Genomic DNA, 21678 nt, shown 5'->3' on the forward strand with positions numbered 1-21678 from the left:
GTTGCAGGTTTCCTTTTTCCTCATGTATAAGATATAGAAGAAATAACTCAAACATTGATTAGCATTTTTACTTTCTTTTTATTTTTTTACAAATTATTTTACATAATTCGGTTGTAATGCAAAACACAGCATGCCAATTATGAATGGAGATAATAAACTTGGCACCTTCTACAAGATATGTGAAATGGAAACATGATTCTGTAATGAAATAATTACAAAAGAATGAATCAATATTCTAATGTAGATTAGAAAAACATGATGACAGTTTTATGTCATTACAAACAAATATATATATATAACAATACTTGTACAAAGTAAATGGCACTTTATGAATCATCTTGTTAATGTCTACAGTTTGTTTAACAGAAGACAACACCTTTTTGCTGTATATGATTGAGAATTCATTTGGGTGGGGAGGGGGTATTTTTTTTTATGGAATCCTTTATTTTCAAAAGAATCGGTCCTTGTTATGATGAGAAGTCTTGCATTTTCTGTCTACCTTTCTCTTGAAAATCACAATTTAAAAGTAGAACATAATCAAATATATTTTAAAGAAGCGTGTGAACTTATTTTTTCAGATTTACATTAATATTCATAATAATACTGTCATGTATGGTATGTTAGCATAGAATGATGTAAGACGGTATCTGGCATTTACTTTAAGACAGTAAGCAAATTTTAAATTATAATTATAATGCCAAGACAGTATTAAGTATGTAATACAATGGCTAGTATTCAAGAGAAAGAAATGCCCTATTACAGAAAAAAAAACAACATGCATCAACAATGTAACAGGTTTGAGTAGGCAGGCCAGCTGCTGATTCACATATACAAAATTAATACACAAATGTAAAATGTATTTATTGTTTATCATATCTATGCATATGTAAAGGATATTTGTTGTTCACCATATAACAAGAAGCAAGATATTAGATTTGCTTTTCTGTTTTTTTCTTCTTTTAACAAAAAATTAATTACATTATAGAATTTAAAGTGACATTATGCCCATCTGTACAGGTAAAAGTCAAAGTAACTTCATATTATGCCCATAGTTGTTGGCAATTTTATATTTTACTAAACATGTATAATAAATCACCCATGTGACTTATATCAGTCACATACAATTTATAAAAAGAGCAGGGCAGTCTTTTCATATTTTAGGAAGTTTTTATATTTTACCTTGAACATTTTTTATTATCAATTATTAGTCAATAACCATTACAATTTATTATCGTCAATCTTTTGAAATATATGGTAATTCAGTTAAACTTGCAAGCAAAAAAATGAACATAAATGATATTGTTACTTTTACTCAAATGTTTTTTTTTTAACAGTAACTATGGTACTATGACTTGAGAATATTTCAAATTGACAAGAAATAATATTTGAAACTGACTGATTAAGGCAGATGAAAATACATGTTATACATGTTTCAACATCTCATACAAAACAACATTCACAAATAATAAAAATAAGAAATTATATCTATTTACATATCTTTTTTAATGCACCATCATTTTGGAAAATATGTTCAAATGGTTATAAAAACATTGTAAAGGAATTGAATACTAAAGGGACGTCACTGAGTTTTTTTGACATGATTGGACTGGAATAATTTTTTATTAATGTTCTATTTCATGAAGGTCTAGACCAATGACTGGTGCAAGATTTCAGATCATTTGCTCACTCGTTTTTTCTATTATCAAATTATGTTCTTGCAAGACACTTAAAGCGAAAGTAACTAAAATATTTAAGGGTGAGGTAAGAATGCACAGATATGCAGGCTAACACAATTCTATTTTCGGTCCTGTTTTTGTTTTCCAACCCAAAACAGAGGATATAAATATTGTCAAGGAACGATTTCAAAAAAGCAGAAAGGGAAATTAAATGTTTATGGTTGGCAATTAAGAGAGGGTAAGAAGGGAGTTGTGCAACAACTTGTTTTTTGCCCTGGCGCCATTGGCAGGTCATATTTGCTACTACAAGATGATAGTCGAACAAGACTAAATGTCTATAAATTAAAAATTTCAAAGAAACTGCATCAACATATGAAAATATTTTGATATAAATTGCATACATGGCACAAAGAAATCACAGACTAGTTAAAGTGCATCTGTGATGTCACTGCAAAAAAAAACAACATGTAAGTAAAACTGAAGTATTTCAGAAATGGCAATATTTCTTCAAACAATACTACTTCATACTGATAATGAGGTTAAATTTTTTTTTTATCAAAGACCGCTTTGAATATTTAACTACAACCAGAAAATTAAGAAAAGAATAGCTAAGCAATACCATATGTAATAAAAAATTATGTCATGGCTCAGTTGAACTTAACTATAACGAGATATTTATTGTCAGGTCAGGTCACACATGCAGAATAAATAAACACAGTTTCAAACCATCAAATCTGACAAATATTTCAAAAATGTAATAAATATATAAATATTAATATCCATGTGGTGCTATGCATGTTTTCTGTCACAATCTAATGATGTTATCAACACATTTCAACATGTTTCTTTTTTGGGGTAAAGCTGAATTTTGTCAATCTTAATTCCATCACATTATATGTAATTTCTGTAACCACATGTGCCTTAAAGGCCAACTTGAATCACTGGACAGTATTTTGAAATACTTTTGAATAAGACTGGTACTAAATAAGGTGTACTACTTTAAACAGTTAACATTAATATGTAATTATCAAATTCAATATTCATTTACTGGATCTATGTTGACAATTCATTTAACAATATGATATTTCCACTTTTGTCAATCACTCTATTGAAAATTATCGAATGACCATGTTACAATTGCCAAAAAATCTACTTTTTAGTAACATTGTAAATAATTGCATATTTTACACAGATAGATATGTCTACAATTTTAAAATACATCATCTGACTGCTTAAAAAGTAACCCAACAAAAAACAATTTAAAGCAACTTAACAAAAAAATATAGTGAAATGAAAATAAATAATGAAAAACTTCATGCTTCAGTCACTACTTGCCACAAGTCTATATAACTGGTTAACAGTGAAAACTTAACAATTGCTGACGACTAGAAACAAGACTTAAACCGATCATAGAACCATGCTCTGAATTTTAGAACTTTGTCATTCCAGTCTTGCTGTTTCAACATGCTAACAATTTTCTAGCTAAACATCAACTGACCATAATTCGCTTAAAGATCCGGTCACTCAAATTTTTTTATGGTTTTATATCATAAATATAATGCTCAAATGGACATTTATCAATATTGTAAGTTCCAAAAGCATTATTTGTAAAGATATTACAGAAGTTACATTTCATGTAAATAAAGGGAGATAATTAAAAATTTATTTCCTATGAAGTCCAAGTCAAATTTTTCAATAAGAAATGAATGCATATAATTTAATGACTACTTCTAATGCATATAAACATTTGAAGTAAAATATTTAACATATTCTTGGCTATTTGGAAATTCTTTTAGAAGAAAAATTATATACATATATAAAATTTCACTTAAATGTTGTTACATCCTAAATTACAACATACAGGATCTGTTAATTGAATTAACTCACACTTCTGTCTTTGTTTTTTGTACGTGAAATAATTAACTTAAAATAGCTGTTTTATATAGAAAAAAATTGAATTTATAATTGAAACATAATTAAATAATGTGCACTGAAAAAAGAATTATTTCATTTAAAAATTACTTAAGACTGCAACACTGTTATTTTGATATGTTTTGCCTTCTATAGTACAAATCATAAGATTTATATTTACACGATATGAAAAAAGGGTCAAATGTAATATAAAAATTGTAGAAAAACAATCATAATCATTAATGCTACATTAGAATACTGTTAACAGCTGCATCTAAATCCGCACTGAACTCCCCAGCCGCAGTGTTACCACTGGCACTAGGTATACTACCTTCCATGCTGCTTTGTGATTGGTCCGTTTGAAAATCCATCTCTGCATGAAGATCATTTGAATCACTATACAAAGAATTTGATTGGCTGTCATGATTGTAAAACTGATCAGATTGGCTATAATTATTATACACAGGATCTTGGATCGTTTGAAGCACCTTGACTTAGACTGAGGATAGAATTTATTGCACTTTCCATTTGCGCCTTAACTTCCTGTCCGATTCTTGATCAGAATCTCCATTGACATTAAGAGCGTCTGTTTTGTTCCATTGACCTTGAGTAAGGTCATCATCATCGTCGTCATCATCATCGATCATCACTGATCTTTGATCAGTTCCATTATCAGCAGAATAATAAGAGTTTTCTTCGCTGTCTGTAAGGCTTTCTGTGATAGGCTGATACATGTCAAATTTATCTTCCGTATCGGAATCATCGTCAATATCTACACTACCATTAGAAAATGAAGCACTATGTTTTGGAATGTAAGTTTTACTGCCTGCATCTACACTTGAATGTTTAGAAGAAATATTAGAAAAGTCTTTGGTATCTTTTGATTTATCACTATTATAATACATAGACTCGCTGGCTAACTCAAAATTTCTCCTGTTTTGAAAAACATCCTCACGCTTGGACACACTCTTATTCACATTAAACACGGCATGTTCAGATTCCATATCTGTATCTTGGGATTCCTCTGCTGAGGATATGATAAGCGTCGCTCTCTCAGTCTCGTACATATTTTTAAATTTATCTCGAGAATATTCATTTGTATTCTCATCATCCTCTAATGATGAGAGATTTTCACTATGTTTAATATCAGAGATGTTCTGCTCTGTATCATAATCTGTGTTTTCACTGTCCTCAAAGTAATCGCCCTTCTCCTCCACACTTGACCTTGAACTGTCCATGCTCATTCTCTTAAAAGAACTACTGAAATTCATCCCATCAGTTTTTATCACAAGTTTTCTCATCTTAGCTGCCCTAGCTTCAGAACTACACTCATCTGGATCAACAACTTCTTCTTTTATTTCCACTTTAAGATGTGGTGTATTCTCCTCCATGCTGGTATCAGAACTTGTATCACATTCTGTCCTTGTTGCGTTATCTTGACTATCGCCAACTTTGTCTGCTTCTTCTTTACAAAGAAACTTCATTGGCATTGGTTTAAATAACTCTGAAATACATAAAAATAAATGCTTTATAACCTAAACAACCATAAATGATAAAACAAACTTTTTTTTCATTGTCACTGTAAATATTAAATAAATATCATATTGTTTTTTTTTAGGAATTTCACAGGTTTGCATTACTCTACTGTTGAGATTAGACCAAGCAAAATGCATATCATGATGAATTTTGACATTCCTTCCCCCCTCTTTCCCATTTGAGCATGAAAACAAATTCTATGTAAAACGCAGTTATTTTTATACCTGGATTGTTTTTGACCTGTAATTTCTCCTCTTCCAGAGTCTTTCGTAAATCTTGATTCTGCATCCTTTGTAACATAACCAGTTCTGAAGATGGTTGCACCCTCTGAAATAAACATCAAATGTTGAATATTCAACAAACATTATATATAAACATATCTTATTCAATCCCATTGAAATAAAACAAGACATATTGCAATAGGAATGGATGCTTCCCAATCACTTATTATGACAATTCAATTTATGCAAGAAAATGTCAATATCTAATTTTAGCATCATTAACCTTGACCTTGACAAAGGTATGAGTCAATCAAATATGAAAGACATTGGTCACTAACGAAAGTCTAACTAATCAATATCTATGAAATACTTCATTAAAATCAATTAACAGTAAAACAAACAAAAAGTGTTCCAGAACAAAATATAAAGCTAAATTTCTAAGTAGAGTTTTAAGTATTTAGCAATAACATTCTATGCCATTTGCTCCTAAGGAATATACAAACATTTTTTTTTCATACTGGTATTTTAGAAGTATTCTTTTTCGAAATACAAACAATAACTTCTCTCAGCAAGATGTATAGCTATACAAACTTCAACAATTTTGTAAATGAAGGCAGTTCAACTATGGACAACCAAAGCAATTCACCTCAGAAACAGCATTAACCATATATTATGTAAAATAATTTACATACCAAGGTTTCTTGAAAGAGTAGTTGACGGAACTTCTCAAACATCCTGTCTTTCTTTTTCAGAATATCCTCTGAAACATCTTCCATGTAATTATCAAACTTGGCAAATTCTTCCTTACTCGGCCCATAGTTCTGAAACACATGATATCGTAACAATCGCCTGCAAGCATCACCACGGGAACGGAACACACGCTTTGTATCTGGATTAGAAGCATGATTCTGGTCCTGTCTAATCTGCTGGTTGATTCTGAAGTAAAGCATGTATCATCATATATATAATACAGTAAATGAAATACCATCAGTATGAAAGATTTGTTTTGTAGACTTTCTTCTATTCATTGAAGAGAATAACAAGATCTAACAGGAATGACGGTTAATAATTTCCAAATCTGCAAACCTTACCACTTAGAGCTTGCAGAGACCTTTGAATTTTCAGTTACTGTAAGGGACAAAATTTAAGAAAATATCTTTCAAAACATTTGATAATCATTGCAGTGCCTTTGTATATAGCAATACAAGCAGCTTACATATAAATATATTATAAAGATAAGCAGTAAGAGGGCTAAACATATATGTTGACCATTATTATCATAATCAATTCTTACAAAGTTCCTTTTGGTATATCCATGTATGATCTCTTTGTTGCCCTGACAACAGGAGTATCAGTTGGTTGTGTAACAATGCTTGTGTTTGGTATGGGTATAGTCTTCAACTCTGGCTTAAATGCTGCACTTTCTGATGATGTAGATTCTGTGCTTTGACCCTGGATAATGTAATGTAAAACAATGTTTTAGTTTGTTGTTCTTGTAACAGGGTCTTTTAAATAGACTAACAGCTTGTATCATTAATAATTTGTTCATCTAGCCAACAGCTTTGATAATTGCAAGCCTGTAACAAAACATCTTCTCAAAAAACTTTAGTCTTTATATCTATTTTCTAATTCTTTTATGTCTTATTCTTTCCAGCTTCCGAGAGAACACAATTTTCATTTATGCAATAATTAAAACAAAAACACTATTAAGTGTAAGAAATAAAATATGCTTTTCAGGAAGCAAAACAATTTTCTTAAATGACTACAATATATTTATAATATTTTTACTTTCTGTTGACTTGCAGCAATAGCAGCCAACTGGCCCTGACCATTGAGAGCAGCTTGTTTTTTCTGTGCCTCAACCTGTGCTTTTATTTGTGCATTTAAGGCTTGCTGTTTCTGGATTCTCTGTAGGACATGCTGCTGGGTCTGTAAATACTGAAGTTGTTGCTCAGGAGTCATCCTGTCCAGATATGACTGGACTTTATCTTTCTGTGCTGGTGTCAGACTCAGCGTTAATACCTTGTCAGCAATCTGAAATGATAACAGATAAATTGACAGTCATTTAAATATAAAGCATAATTATGTATATTATATATTCATAACTTGTGACAACCTGCTACGAGGAACAAGAAAATAGATCCCCTAGATAACTTAGCACCAAAGCATTGATTTCCATATGCAGTTGATAGTTGTATTCATCGTGAATAAGGCATGTGTGCTCTCATAAACACCAACCAAATAAATGAAGTAAGTAAAGGGGCAAAACTCATTCCATCAATTGACAATTTTTCTTTAGTATCCAACACTTCATTTTTGTAAAAAATCTATAAACATCTTTATAAGCATAGGAAAGAACCTTTTAAGACTTAAGCACCAGCTTTTTTCTATTTAAAATTTAGATAGCTTTTTCTATTACCTTTATTTGAGTAGGAACGGCAACTTGTGGTGCATTAGATGCAGTGGTTGCTATGCTAGATTGGGTGCTATCAACACTCTGTGTTGGAGTTGTACTAAAAGAAGGCGTATTCACTGTCTGATTGGTTGACATCATAGGCTGATTGGAGTTTAATGACTGACTTGTGGATGACATCTGGATATGATTTACAGCAGTGGCATTACTAGACTGTGCTCCTAATGTGGACATAGAGTTCATGCCTTGTGATACTGAAACACAATTTAAAGTTTTTAACTACAGAAATGTTTAAAAAGAAAAAGTAAACATCACAGTTACATACAACAATTAACACAGCTCATGAGGCAACAATTGAAAAGGTAAATTTAGATACATTAACATGCTAAGTAGATCAACATTATTCATAATCTGGTGTGAAAAAAAATAATATACCAAATATTTTAACATTTTACATATCTGAATTTAGGATACAAATACTTCTTAAAATAGCATTACCATGGCCAAGGTTGGTTGTACTACTTGGTTGCACTTGAGTATCATCTTGTCTCAGCAGATTCTTAAGTCCTGCATTTGCTTCTTGACTGAACTGTCCAGTAGTTGATTGCTGATCTAGACTAGATGTTGTTGAACTAGGCTGTAATGAGGACTGTAGTTGAGCAATTGATGAACTAATACTTGCAGATACATTATCTGATGATGATGATGATAAACTAGATATTGGTCCAGTGCTTTGGGTAAGGTTTGTTAACCCTTGTTTAATCTGATTGGGTTCTGCTTTGGTAGTGGCTAAAACACGCCCTTTCAAAAGAATCTTTTTCTGGTATAATTGTAACCTCTGAAGCCTATCTTGTCTCTGCTCTGCTGTAATATTGGTAGCTGTTTGGAGTTTCCGGATTTCTAACTGTATTCGCTGGAATTGCTGCTGGAGGTCAGGTGGTAGATGGATTGTCTGTAGGGTTGCTGCACCTTGCTGACCGGTCTGCTGCGAACTCACAGCAACAGAGCTTATTGCACTAGTGTTTAAATCTTGCATACTACCAGAACTATCCGACACATAGTTGCCAAATGGTACAGACTGATTAATCGCTGCTGTAGAAGTTGTGGATGTGTTACTAGGCACGTTTTGACTATTGGACAAAACAAACATGGACATCGAAGTTGAAGCTTGTGAGACAGTTGTTGTCACTGGAGTAGATTGTGTATTACTTAATAAATCATGCACACTGGACACAGGCATTGTTAAATTTGAGCGTGGATTGTTTTCTTGTTTGATCAAAGTTTCTATTAAATTTCTTTCTGTTTTTACTACAACAGGGGACATAAATGACTTACTTGCTGAATTATTTTGATTACTGGATACTGATGATGGTAATGATGATGATGAACAACTAGTTTGAAATTCCTGCTTAATATTCATGGAATTTTTGTTTTGAATTGCTTGGATATTTGAAACTGTGGCAGTTACAGAACTAACAGCACTTGCTTGAGATTTCTTTAAACTGTCATGAATTTGTTGTAGGATTAAACGAGTCTGATTCTCAACACTATTTACAGAAGTATTCACTTGTGCTTGATTTAACTGACCTTGACTTGTGATAGCCGTCTGCTGAGAGATTAGATGACCTTGACCTTGCTGCTGAACATTAAATTGACCTTGAGGAAAAGAAGTAGCCTGACTTTGCGGAGTCTGAAAGCTAAGTTGATCCGGCTGCTGTGTCTGTAGTTGGAGTTGTTGTTGTTGCCTCTGCTGGAAATGTTGTTGTTGTTGTTGCACCTGTGGTGTCGTCTGCTGAAGTTGAAGACCCTGTACATTACCAAGTTGATTAGACAATTGCTGAAGAGTAACATTTTGACCACCTATATTGAATACAGGAAGGCCTGTCTGAGGTGTACCTTGATTTACTATTTTCAACTGACCGCCGCTCCCAGCTGCTAATGCCTAAAATTACAATAATGAATAACATAAACACTGTCTCAATGTACCAATCTTGTTCAATGAAAAGAGATGTCTTTTTTAACTGGAGGTCTTTTTTACACAAAGGATCTATCAATAAAATGGTCAAATGGGGTGGGTAAGGTGTTGCTCTTTACCGATTTTCCACCTGTGTTCATTTGTCAAATGTGATTTACTAACAATGTTGAATAATTTATATATTTTCAGTTTAATATGATTTTGTTAATGTTTACAAATCTTGAATTTAGCATTAATCAATCAACACCCTTTATAACTTTCTTTCCTAATCAAGTTCTGTACCTGTAATGTTTGTTGAGCACTTTGAACCTGTGCAGCCGGAGCTTGTCTCTGTGGTAACTGAATAATACCAGACTGTCCACCTGCTGTACGAACTATAATATTCTGTGGCTGACCACTAGAGGTCTGAGCACGTTGCACCAATATTTGTTGACCCTGATGATTTAGCACTATCTGCTGTAAACCTACAAGTAATTTCACAATAGCTAGATCAAGATTCAATATAAAACTGCATCTTACATAATCTTTCACATAGAAAAGCTTCCCTTTACAGTCCTTGATTTTATATTTGTTTGATATTGAATGTTGTTGCTGTTTTATTTATTAACTTCTTGCACACAAGTAGCAGTAAAAGTGATAATCACATGCCTATACCACTTGTGAAGCATAGCTAGTTAATTACAAAATACATTTCCACCTTACAACTTTAGCATGATGAAGTTATATAGCTTGGTAATGTTAAGTACATGTGTGTTCTTTAAAATATTCATTACTGAAATAAATCATTTTAATTCAAAGATAATTTGAATTATAGAATAAGCCTGATATTGCCTGTCAAAACTAAATTCAATGGTTAAGTATATATTCAGAGTAAATAGGGGTTACAATGGCCTTTCAAATAAGCATTTACCTTGATTAGTTCTATTGTCTACTCCAATAGCAGAATGTTGTTGAGGTTGTAAATGAAGCATATTTGACACAGAATTCTGAGCAGTTTGCTGAATCTGTGGCTGAGCAATGGGTGTGGCTACAGACAATCCCTGGATATTGATTGGCTGAGCTAAATTTTGACTAGGAATCAAAATACTTTTTCCTTCAGCAGTCTGAATCAATGTCCCTGCAAAACAACAATTTAATTTATCTCCACAGCAACAAAATCATTATCTCTTATTAGTAAAAATATTTACTTTAACAAGACTCACATCATTTTTAATTACTTCTTCATTAGTTTAAGCTACCAATAACCATCATAAGACAAAGAAAATCATTTTAATTCATTACAAGAACATTTATTATTGCATTTTTTAAATTGTTTTTATAGCAGTTGGGTATTAATAAATATCAAAAAGATTAATTCTTTTTTATAACTTGTAACACAGAAGTAATTAAATCGATATTTACCTTGAATGTTAAATGGACTAGTTGCTGTTTGAATGTTTGACAAGCCAAGACTTGCTCTCTGCTGTTGACCTGGATTATTACACAGTAAATGAGGAGCTGCTACGTTGACATTCACAACATTTGGATTTTGTATAACTGTATTCTGTGCATTAACTAACGTGCCTTGCTGAGTGTTCCCTAGCAGCGTCTGTTGACCTTGTTGAAACAATGTTGTATTCACGAGATTCTGACCTGCTCCACCTGTTCCAGTAGGTATCTGCAGAATGGTTCCTGGGGCAATCTGGAACTGCTGTTGCTGCTGCGGAGCCTGTGCCTGTTGCTGAGTCTGGACATTTGGTGGAAGATGGACAAGGTTAACATTAGGTGCTGGGCTAGATCTCATCTGAGTCATTGTCTGAGTTTGTGAGACTATAGTACCTCCATATGACAACCCAGCAGAATTTGGGGTCAGAGATCTGCTCATAACAGTAGCAGTTTGAGATGGTGAGGGACTTTGCTGGGCAAGGATTTGACTGAATGAAGAATTGGTCACAATGTTCTGTTGTGGCTGAATGACTTGTTGCTGAAATTGAGCCTGACGGTTGACAGTGATCTGATTACCGGACGGAGTTGTAACAAGGAAATGCTGATTACCTTGCTGTACAATCTGTGTTGTCACACTGAAATATAAAAACATATTTGTCAGCATTAAACCAGTTATCTCACACACTTTATGACATATTTTAAGCTGTTTATCTGCTTATATATTAATATTTTACAACTAGTTTGTGTCCAAGAATATTCAATTCACCTACTAAAGGATATTAATGTTGATTTAAAGGTAACTTGTATCAGCTTTAAAAATATTTCATTTTTCTTCTAAAACTGAAAGAATAAAGTCATTCTGAACCATTTCATATTGTATGAAGGCAGAAAAAAAGTTATAAAATGATTTTCACAAATAGAAACAAGAAATAGACACTTTTAAGGGAGTCTTACTGTAATGCTTTCCCGCCAAAAAATTCTAACACCGCCTATTAATATTGTAGCAAATCGGTAAATTCCGGAACGATATTATGCATTAGATTATTTACAGTCACTCATCATTTATCACTTTGTACTAAATTTCAGTTATAAACTGTTAAAAAATATTGATTACTGAAGACTGTGAAAAATAACGTTCCGGAAAGACCGATTTATTACGATATTGGCCGATGTAAGGAATTTTTTGGAAGGAAAGTATTACAGTAAGACTTCCTTGATATAATAAAACTATAAACTGGTGTGTAATATACATTGATCATTCACCTTATATTATTCAATTTATAATCTTGTTAACAAAATTACTAAAAATAATAGATTTAAGTTTACAAGTCACAACCATTGGAAAAATGTTATTTTATATTTAATTTCAGTAAAGCACAGATAAAAAATTCCCAATCTAATGGGTATCATATTGCTTGTTATTGAAAATAAAAGCCATTTTCTGTATATTTAATGACAATATATTACTTAAGCCAAACAATTGATGGCTTTAGTAGCAGGGTCCATTCTCTCAGTGCTGAAAGGGCAGATGGACCCTCATTTACCTTAGAATACACCCGCCTGGCTTTAGAAGAGTGAATATAGCTGGTAAAATTTTTATAATGAATAATAGTATATATAATACAAACATGCATGCTGAATATGTTAATATTACAAAGTGTACATAACATACATGTATATAAAGGGTAGAAAGTGTAAAGTACAACAAATTGCTGTATTATTAGCTTCATGTTGCAACTGCTTGCATGTTTCACTTGCAACTTGTACAGTCTTTTTTCTCTAAATAGACAATAACTGACACTAATGTATTTAGAGGTTAAACCCATAACCCTAGTATGGAGGAAGGGCAGCCTGCATGTCAGCGCAGTCTAACCAAGCTCTATACTGTTGGCTGACCAACTTACATTTTCCTAGATATCCTCGAAACTGATAATTGACAGCTCTAAAAAATAGTCCATTTAAGACTGTGACATTTAGCAGTTAAAGGGTTAGGATAATGACTGTCCTTACTGTATGACACAAGTACTCATAACTAGTGTTTTGACTACTATCAAAATACCCACATGAACACAAAATAGTCCCTCAAAAGTATAATAACTTACAAAATAAAATCAAACAATAAAGTAAAAACTAAGTTTATTAACATGCCAAAGAACCAAAATATTTCCCCTCGTTTATGCAATACCTGTAAAGATTGTTTTTGAAGAGAAAATATGCAAGCAATCTGAAAATCCAACATCATTAAGTTAAACCCATTTTTAAAAAAAGTTTTTTTTAAGAAATAAAAAAACATTCAATAAACTGAAGAAGACAAATAATTTCTTTACACCACAGTTACTATGTATATTTCTAACACTGAGTTGTTCAACAAACTGATAGCCATGGTAGGATAATTTTTTTTACTTTCAACTAATTCTGTTACTTCAACATTGCCTTGTCTATCTTGTTATTTTAACCTTCCCTTACACCTTAGTCAATTCTATAGCTTTGACATTGACTGATCAATTCTGGTATTTCATCATCTTTTTATTCATTCTGTTACTTTAAGAATTATTTAGCAATTATGTTATTTTAATATTCCCAGACAAATCCAGTTAACCTTCCAAGTACTCAAACTTCTGTTTGCTTCATGTGCCAAAAACTGTGATATTTTTTAAACCAAAAAAGCCGGAAAATGAAACTTTTTTTCTATATTTTACGCAAAAAAAATAAAGCATGATTAAAATATTCATGTGCTATTATGTCAAAATGAAATACTCATTAATCATGGCAGTTAAATTTATTCATTTGATATTTTACCCGGGTGTCTGAGAAGGATTGATGACAGTCTGTGCAACAACCGCCGGTTGCTGATGGCCGACTACAGCAGGTGACTTAGACAGAAATGGAGAGGTGGATAGTGTTATATTCTGTGTAGGTACGGATGAAGTGACAGCATAATTCTGGGCGGTTACAAGTATGTTGGATTGGTTAACATTGGTTGCTAGGTTACCCGACTCCAAAGCAACTGTATTTGACGATATATCCGCCTCATCGCCAAGAAACTCATCTGCCCAGTTAAACAAAGACTGAAATAAAGCATGAACAATATCATCAATATGTATTAATAAATATGAAAACAACCAATATTTTAAGATTTAAAAAGCTTATTACAGACTAGCAACAAAATGTAAATGTTTAATTTATTCAAAAATGCTAATACTTAAGAAAATCTCCGATAAATTTTTTATGTAGACATTTTCTTGAATACTAATCTAAGTAACCTACTCATCAAATTAAGATCTGAAATTTAATGTTCTCAAGGAAACCTTTACTTGTGCAAAATAAATTGAGGAGATAAAACTTATGCAAATCATAGTTTGAGGTGATAAAACTGTCATAAAATTAAATGCGGATCACTGGTTCAATATGGTTATAATCAAGATAAAAGGTATACATACTGCATGGTTATCATTTTGACTTCCAAAAAAATCACTTGTATCACTGAAAACAAAGAAGACAGTTATTGAATCAAATTGACAAATAAAACATTATTGACATGTTATCTTTGTTGTTTGTTCTTTCTGTTGGTAATTAGACACATTAACTTTAACATCACACAGCAGAATTATTTATGGTTGACAAAAAGAACTCTTAAGCTTCAAATATTTACTAGCATTACTTCATGTACTCAGAGTAGAACCAACTTTCAGTAGCCTAGATTAGTAGCTTTCTTACAAGAAAGAATAAATCAACAATTTGTTAACTGAATTTAAATTCCCAGTAAATGAGAGGCAAAGGATTCCATATTAGTATCACTCTGCCATATAATTTCTCTTTAAAATGTAATTATAATCCTTAACTTCAATACAAGCTTCATGCTTAATATTCATGATGTGATAAAAATGAAGTAACATAGATGTTAATCTTTTTTCTTTAAAAGATATTGTCTGACAAAAGTTATAAATGATAGCATCCACCCAAGAACTATATATAACTGGCAGAGTTCGAACAGACATGCAGTATCAAAATTCAACAGTGTACTCCAAATTCAAACTTCCATATCAGGACAAGTCCAAGCAAATTTGATGGGTAAAAATTAAAGAATCACTTACTCTATGACATCAAGTAGAGAATCACCATTATCCATTGTCTTTACAAAGTAACATCACATGAAAATTGTTTCTGTATTCTAAGTTCATAACTGAAAAGAAACCAAACAAGGAAGCATACATTAAATTGCATACACATTTCTATACATGCTTTCTAAATTTCTAGAGAAACAAGTCCGAAATTTCTGACATTTTGGTTAAACAAATAGTTTTGTTTTTGATTTTAATCCTTATTTAGATACACCTGACAAATTAATATTTCCTGATGAAATAGCTATATAAATCCTGCCAAACTTATAAGCCACATCAATTCTTATGGAAGGTTACCATAGTGGCTCAAATTAAATAATTTCAAATAGACAACTTTCAGATAGCCTGGTTATTACATAACCCTATCTCCTGCATAAAAATAACATTTTATTGCTTACTTATAGAATACATTTTAATTTTGACCAGTGCTTTGATTTTTTTTTTACATGTACTTTGTAATAAAAGCGAGGTCCTGTAATATAATCATAAACGATATAGCTTGTTTTCAAGTTTGAACGAAAAGCACTGTTATTATGGAGGGTAAAAAATTTTTTGGAAGAAAATGTATGTTTTTACCAGATTAAAGAAAAGGGAAATCCTGCAGAGTTCCTCCAAAAAAAACACTTCAAGGGAAATCCTGCAGAGTTCCTCCAAAAAAACAATTCAGTAACTATGATCACAAATTTTTGGGCCGAAGAGCCAGTATGCCAAACATTTATAATATTAATTATCAACTTATTTCAGATAAATTATCAGAAGCAAAATGGAATAATTTCACTTCCATAATAACTACACCTGCACTGACAAGTGGTTTTGGTTTGGTGCAGATATTACTATAGGTAAGTCCAAATAACATTGCCAGACTTTTAAGCAGGTATTTTATAATTTGAAATGGACTACAGGGTTGAGCCTTTAGTTCAAAATCTCAAGGAAGGTTCTGCATCCAGAGGCATGTCAGCTGCATTATAATATTATAAATCAGTGTTATAATGATGACTTTCATTGTGTACTGTTAATGCATCTTAAAATTTATTAAAAAAATGACAATTCTCATCATTACACAATATTCACTCGAAATAGTTTATTAGAAATAGAAATCAAGATAAGATGTTAAGATGTACCTCACACTGACAACGTCAAGATCAAATGGGCATTTTTAAGCTGTTACGAACGGACTCCTAAATCAAGATGCAGTATTATGAACACAAGCTGTCACAGGGGGTCGAACGTATAGCGGTGCGATACTCCTTTAAGCGAGGTGAATTCATGCGATACGCCCTAATGGCGAACGGGAGCGAAAACGAAAGTGGGTATGAGCTTCTTTTTTCCAAATATTTGTTTTCTATTGTAATTTTTTGACGAATAGCATTGTGCATGCTTGATCAAACTATATTTGTGCATGATTGTCAAAATAAAATTACTAAATTTTATAGAATTGAGGAAGTTATTGAGGTATTTGTTGCTGCAAATTCAATCGTCAAACCTGATATGCACATTGCAAACGAATTATGTTAATTCAGTTCGTTTTAAAGACGAGATATTCGAGTTAGTTTTAAGTCCAACATGTTTATTTTTGAAAACAAAAACTGATATACAGAGGAGTAGTTTTCCATATCTATCCGAAATATATAAAAATTCCATTTTTTTTTTTACTGTACGGCCTAATATTTGGTCCATATAAACCAATCTGTACGCACAAATGTTGTATGTTTTTCTGTAGCGCAACTTCCCCTATGTCCTCATTACAGGTACATTTCTTATTCAGTTTTGATGAAAAATCAAGTTTTGAAGTTTGTATGTTAATCATATGAAAACCACAGTGTCATTAAAACAACAGTGTCAAATTAATGTAGAATTATACTATATGTATAGTTAATTAAATATTCTTTTCCGCACAAAGGTTAATCATTAAAATGAGATAAGTTTATGCACAGAAATTTTGAGAATTCTATCAAGTAATCAATAGTCACGATAATATTCGTTTTGTTTTCTTCCATTTTTTTTTTACCAATGGAACTTGAAATTTATAAAAAAAAAATACTGGTTTGATTTCCTCTATATGGATTGGATGTTATATATTATATTACAGAGCACACCATTGTATATTTCAGTAATTCTGATGTTTGTCATTTGCTCTGTCGCTTTGAGAATATATAATTATGCTACTTCCATTAACCAGTGTATACCAAACAGCTTTGTGTATTTGCTTATGAAAGCATTCATACTTTTTAGTGATTTACATATCTGCCAGTAGTTTTTACTTTTAAACTGGGGCTTTCTCTGCGAAATTTTAATGTATAGCATAACCCCTAAACTTTTTTGTAAAATATTTCATTTCCACTAGGAGTTACTCTTATTGTTAAAGCAAGTGTACCAAGAGATGTGTACTGTTACAGGCCAACAGCACTTTTTAACTGTATAAAATCTGGGCAAGTGTTTTTTTATGTGAATAAAAGTATTATAGATTACAGTAATCTGTTCGGAAATAAAATAAATAACACACAAGCGTTTGGGTGAGTAACAGTAAATATATCAATCCTCCTAAAAATAACTGTTTCCCTCGGCTAACATCTTGGCTAAACAGTATTTTCCATGGGAAGATATTTTAACTGTAACCCACAAGCCCATGGTTATGTATATACTCCATAAGCACTGTGACTCAATCTAATATTATATACTCAAAAGCTTTTTTGTTTATTTGCACATGTGTCAGCATTTGTACTTGTGGTACTTTACCTATCTGGCAGTAGATTTGTTCGTTAATCAATTTGTAATGTTTTAATTGCTCTGCAACATTTACAACTGTGTATTTGCACATGTGAGCATCAGCTGTTCCTAAGAAAGACACTGAGCTGTTTGGTGTCCAATGACAGACTGAATTTTGAAATTGTAGTTTTGTGTTTTTTCCTGACAGGCCACAATTATGTGCACTACAAAAATAGCCTGTTCTAAGCAAGATTTTAGAAAAGAATTTTACCACCTAAATATTTACCACCTGTTTCTCAGTCTCTATCTCTAGAACAGCAGTGAAATGTACATTTCAAACAACCTATAAAATACATTGGTATCTTATAGGTTGTTTGAAATGTTCAATTCTATTTATAATATGAAAAAACTTATCAATTTGACAGCAGCATGTACAAACGATCTTAGAACCTCATGAAGTAAAACAGCCCTTATATCACATATTAACTGCTATTTTTCTGAAATGTTCTGCTTTGAAAGTGAGTTAATTTATACAAGATTTCTTAATTGGTTTCTTAAATTCATTCTTACATATTTTGGTCAAATTCCTACTTTTTATCTAAGATCTTAGAGTAAAGGTTTTTTTTCCAACTCCTAATATCACAGGGTAATTATTATTAATTATTCAAACACCTATATAGATGGTTATACAAAACTTTTTATTTCAAGTAAATCTTTAAGGAAAGAAGAAGATTTCAGAATTCCGGAAATGGGCAAATATATGGTAGATATTTTAGTATAATCATAGGAAAACATGTACAGCAGATGTGATAATGAAAAATATCGAACCTTTAAACAGCGTACAGTTATTTTATCGCACCAAATTCAGCGTACACTTAAATATTTTTGACCAGTAAGCCGTCTATGTATATCGGAGCACAAAGGTACTTGCTATGCAACTCAATTATGATTACTCTTATAGAATAAAGAAGAAAAAGAAATTAAACTATATTTAATATAAGCTTGCATTAAGCGATTTTATTCACCGACCCAAAATTAGTTGCCGTCGTTTACTTTCATAACATTTTTAGTTATGAATTTAGGCCTCTGTAATTTTTGATGAATGTCTGTCGGTCCTATCTTCACATCCTCAATACAAAATATGCAATTGTAATCAAAGATTTATGAAATACTTAATAAAAAACACTCACTCTGACGTGTGTTTACATAGGTAAATCCGCCATTAGGGCGTATCGCATGAAATCACCTCGCTTAAAGGAGTATCGCACCGCTATACGTTCTACCCCCTGTGTCACCAGTACTGAATCATCAATCTGACTTTACAGAAGTTAGTTCAATGGATAGTTCAATGGATAGTTTCTTTCTATGAATGTTATTCTGGACAAAACTCTAAGGTACTACTAATAATAAGAGGGATAATGCTCCTTTTCATGTGCATTAACATCTGAAGAAGCAAACGGATGCATTTAAACCCCTAGCCCAAAAGGAAAAGTGTAAAATAAGTATGAGCGTTCGCAGCTTTTAATGCACAAACCTTTTGACCCACGAAAAAACCCAAATCAGCCCGAAAAACCCAAAATTTTTAGTGTGCTATTTTCATTTTGTTTTTGGTTCTTTGGGTTCTAGTGTGTGCCTTTTGAGGGGGGGGATTGTTAATTTGGGTTTTTTTTACTTCCCCTCCTATCACTAATGCATAATGCACATGGTACGAGAATCTATCCCATAAAATGCATGAATTTTTTTTTTTAAATTCGATTTCCCCTACTTTCCATTATAAATCTAAATTGCAGTGTTTTTTGTTCACTTTTAGAGAAATAGTGGCAGAGCCCATGGAAAGGGGAAATTTGTGTTGTGGAGGGGAAATTTTGAATAAGAAATAACAAAAAGTGATCCATTTAATGTATCACAGTTCTACAACACCATTTTGTATCATAGTTTGGAGGCCTTTCTGTTGAAAATGTGTCAGGGTTAAATCGTATACATATACATGCACAGTGCGTTAACTGGAGTGTGGGTATTAGTTACCCGCACTCCAGAGCATGCCCATTGATTGGCCCATTTTTGCTGGGGTTTACATATTGTGACGGCAGAGAAAGGGAAAGCGACAGAAATATCATATTCAGATGTTCGTTCATTGGTTCATTGTTGCCGTGGTTTCATATTGTGACAACAGGGATTTTGTGACTATGATACAAAAGAGAAAGAACACCAAAACACTCGGTAATCTGATTAATACGCCCCCTCGTACAAATCAGATAACCTCGTGTTTCGGTGCTCTTTCTATTACATAATCATTAATTAATTTCATATTTTAAAACTACAAAGAAAAAGTCCCCAGACCTGAATTATTATTGTTTTATGACTGGTGGAAGGGTATTTTATTTGAAGTATAAGAAATTTATACATACATTTTTTTCTTTAAAAAAAGAAGAAGAAGAAAATACATAAATGTAGAAGGAAAACAATGATGAGATGGTGTCAGTATGTATACAAATTTTGGAAAAGGCCGCATTGATAGTTTCGAATAATTCATTTTGGGAAAAGTATAACAATTAATGCATTCATCATTTCAATTTCTACTGACTTTGTTAATTGCAATCTGTTTAAAGTGGTGACATATTTAGGTATTAATAAAATCATGGGAGGTTGGTAACTTGGTACTAATGAACAGTGATAGTGTCATTACTGGATCACATTGCTGTTGAATTAAGAAATGCTTTTCACTTGCAAGGCTATTTTTGGTATCATGAACCTTCAAATAAAATGGAATTAGTGCATGTCTGTCAACAATTTAAATGAGTGTTTGTTTAGAAAATAATGAAAATTCAATGGCTTTATTTGTTGTATAATTAATAAACAGAACTTGTATGTATTGTACTATTTTGATTTCAATCTTTTAAAGTATGGCACAATCAACATTTGAATATAACCAAGAGTAGATATTTTCATGTGGCCTATATCTAAAATATTTTCTATTTTCTTTTTTGTCCATAATTAAAATGACAATATATGCCATACACTGTTTTTAATTTTATTCAACTGAGAAATGTCATCTGATCATGTATGTGTTAAGTGTTATCATATTCTGGTAGCCATGTGTGTGTTTATACAACTTATAGTAATTTACAGTGGATCCATATTAAAAATATAATAATGATCCTCAAGAAAAAAAAAAACTCTTGCACAATAGTTGTGCTAATTAGATAATCATTTATGTAATAGGCTATTATAATTTTATATGGTGGCAAGTCGATCATCGAACATGTTTATACAGCGAAACAAGTAAAAAATTAATACACAAATTTCTTTGTTCTAATTTTAATATTTTCACACACCAATTTCGTAGGCGTGTAGAAAGTGTTTATTTCAAGCTATACATCAACATTTCGTGAGCAGAGAGTCATTATAAAAAGCAAGGTCAAAGGGTTTGTGTGAACTTGAGGCGTTTCTGGATTGTAAAATCAAATTCTCCCGGATAATATTGCTTATTTTCCAAGCTTTAATTTTCTTTTATGCGCGCGCGATCGTCCTTGAGCATTAGCGCATTCAAAAGCAAAAATTCTAACGTTCAAATTTGTCCCAGCATTTTTTGCATTAACTGTGAGAAACATGGATTATTTAAGCCAAAAATACGCCATTATTTAGCTCACACAACCCAGACCCCAGCTTTTCCTTGCAAAATTTATCAGCAAAA

General features: G+C 32.0%; 1 protein-coding gene across 1 annotated transcript; it reads right to left on the reverse strand.

Moving 5' to 3' along the window:
* Positions 1-58: 58 nt before the first annotated feature.
* On the reverse strand, positions 59-21671 carry LOC132714081 (serine-rich adhesin for platelets-like). The gene is given in 15 exon segments (XM_060696818.1): positions 59-4129; positions 4132-5091; positions 5348-5450; positions 6037-6280; positions 6639-6796; positions 7133-7378; positions 7764-8011; positions 8256-9699; positions 10015-10196; positions 10643-10849; positions 11134-11792; positions 13957-14225; positions 14598-14640; positions 15252-15340; positions 21320-21671. Coding segments are annotated over 14 exon segments (4884 nt in total). The 5' UTR covers positions 15287-15340; positions 21320-21671; the 3' UTR covers positions 59-4043.
* Between the last annotated feature and the right edge of the window lie 7 nt (positions 21672-21678).

This window comes from Ruditapes philippinarum, unplaced genomic scaffold (assembly GCF_026571515.1).
Source record: "Ruditapes philippinarum isolate M1 unplaced genomic scaffold, ASM2657151v2 ctg206_1_1_1_1, whole genome shotgun sequence".
NCBI lineage: Eukaryota > Metazoa > Mollusca > Bivalvia > Venerida > Veneridae > Ruditapes > Ruditapes philippinarum.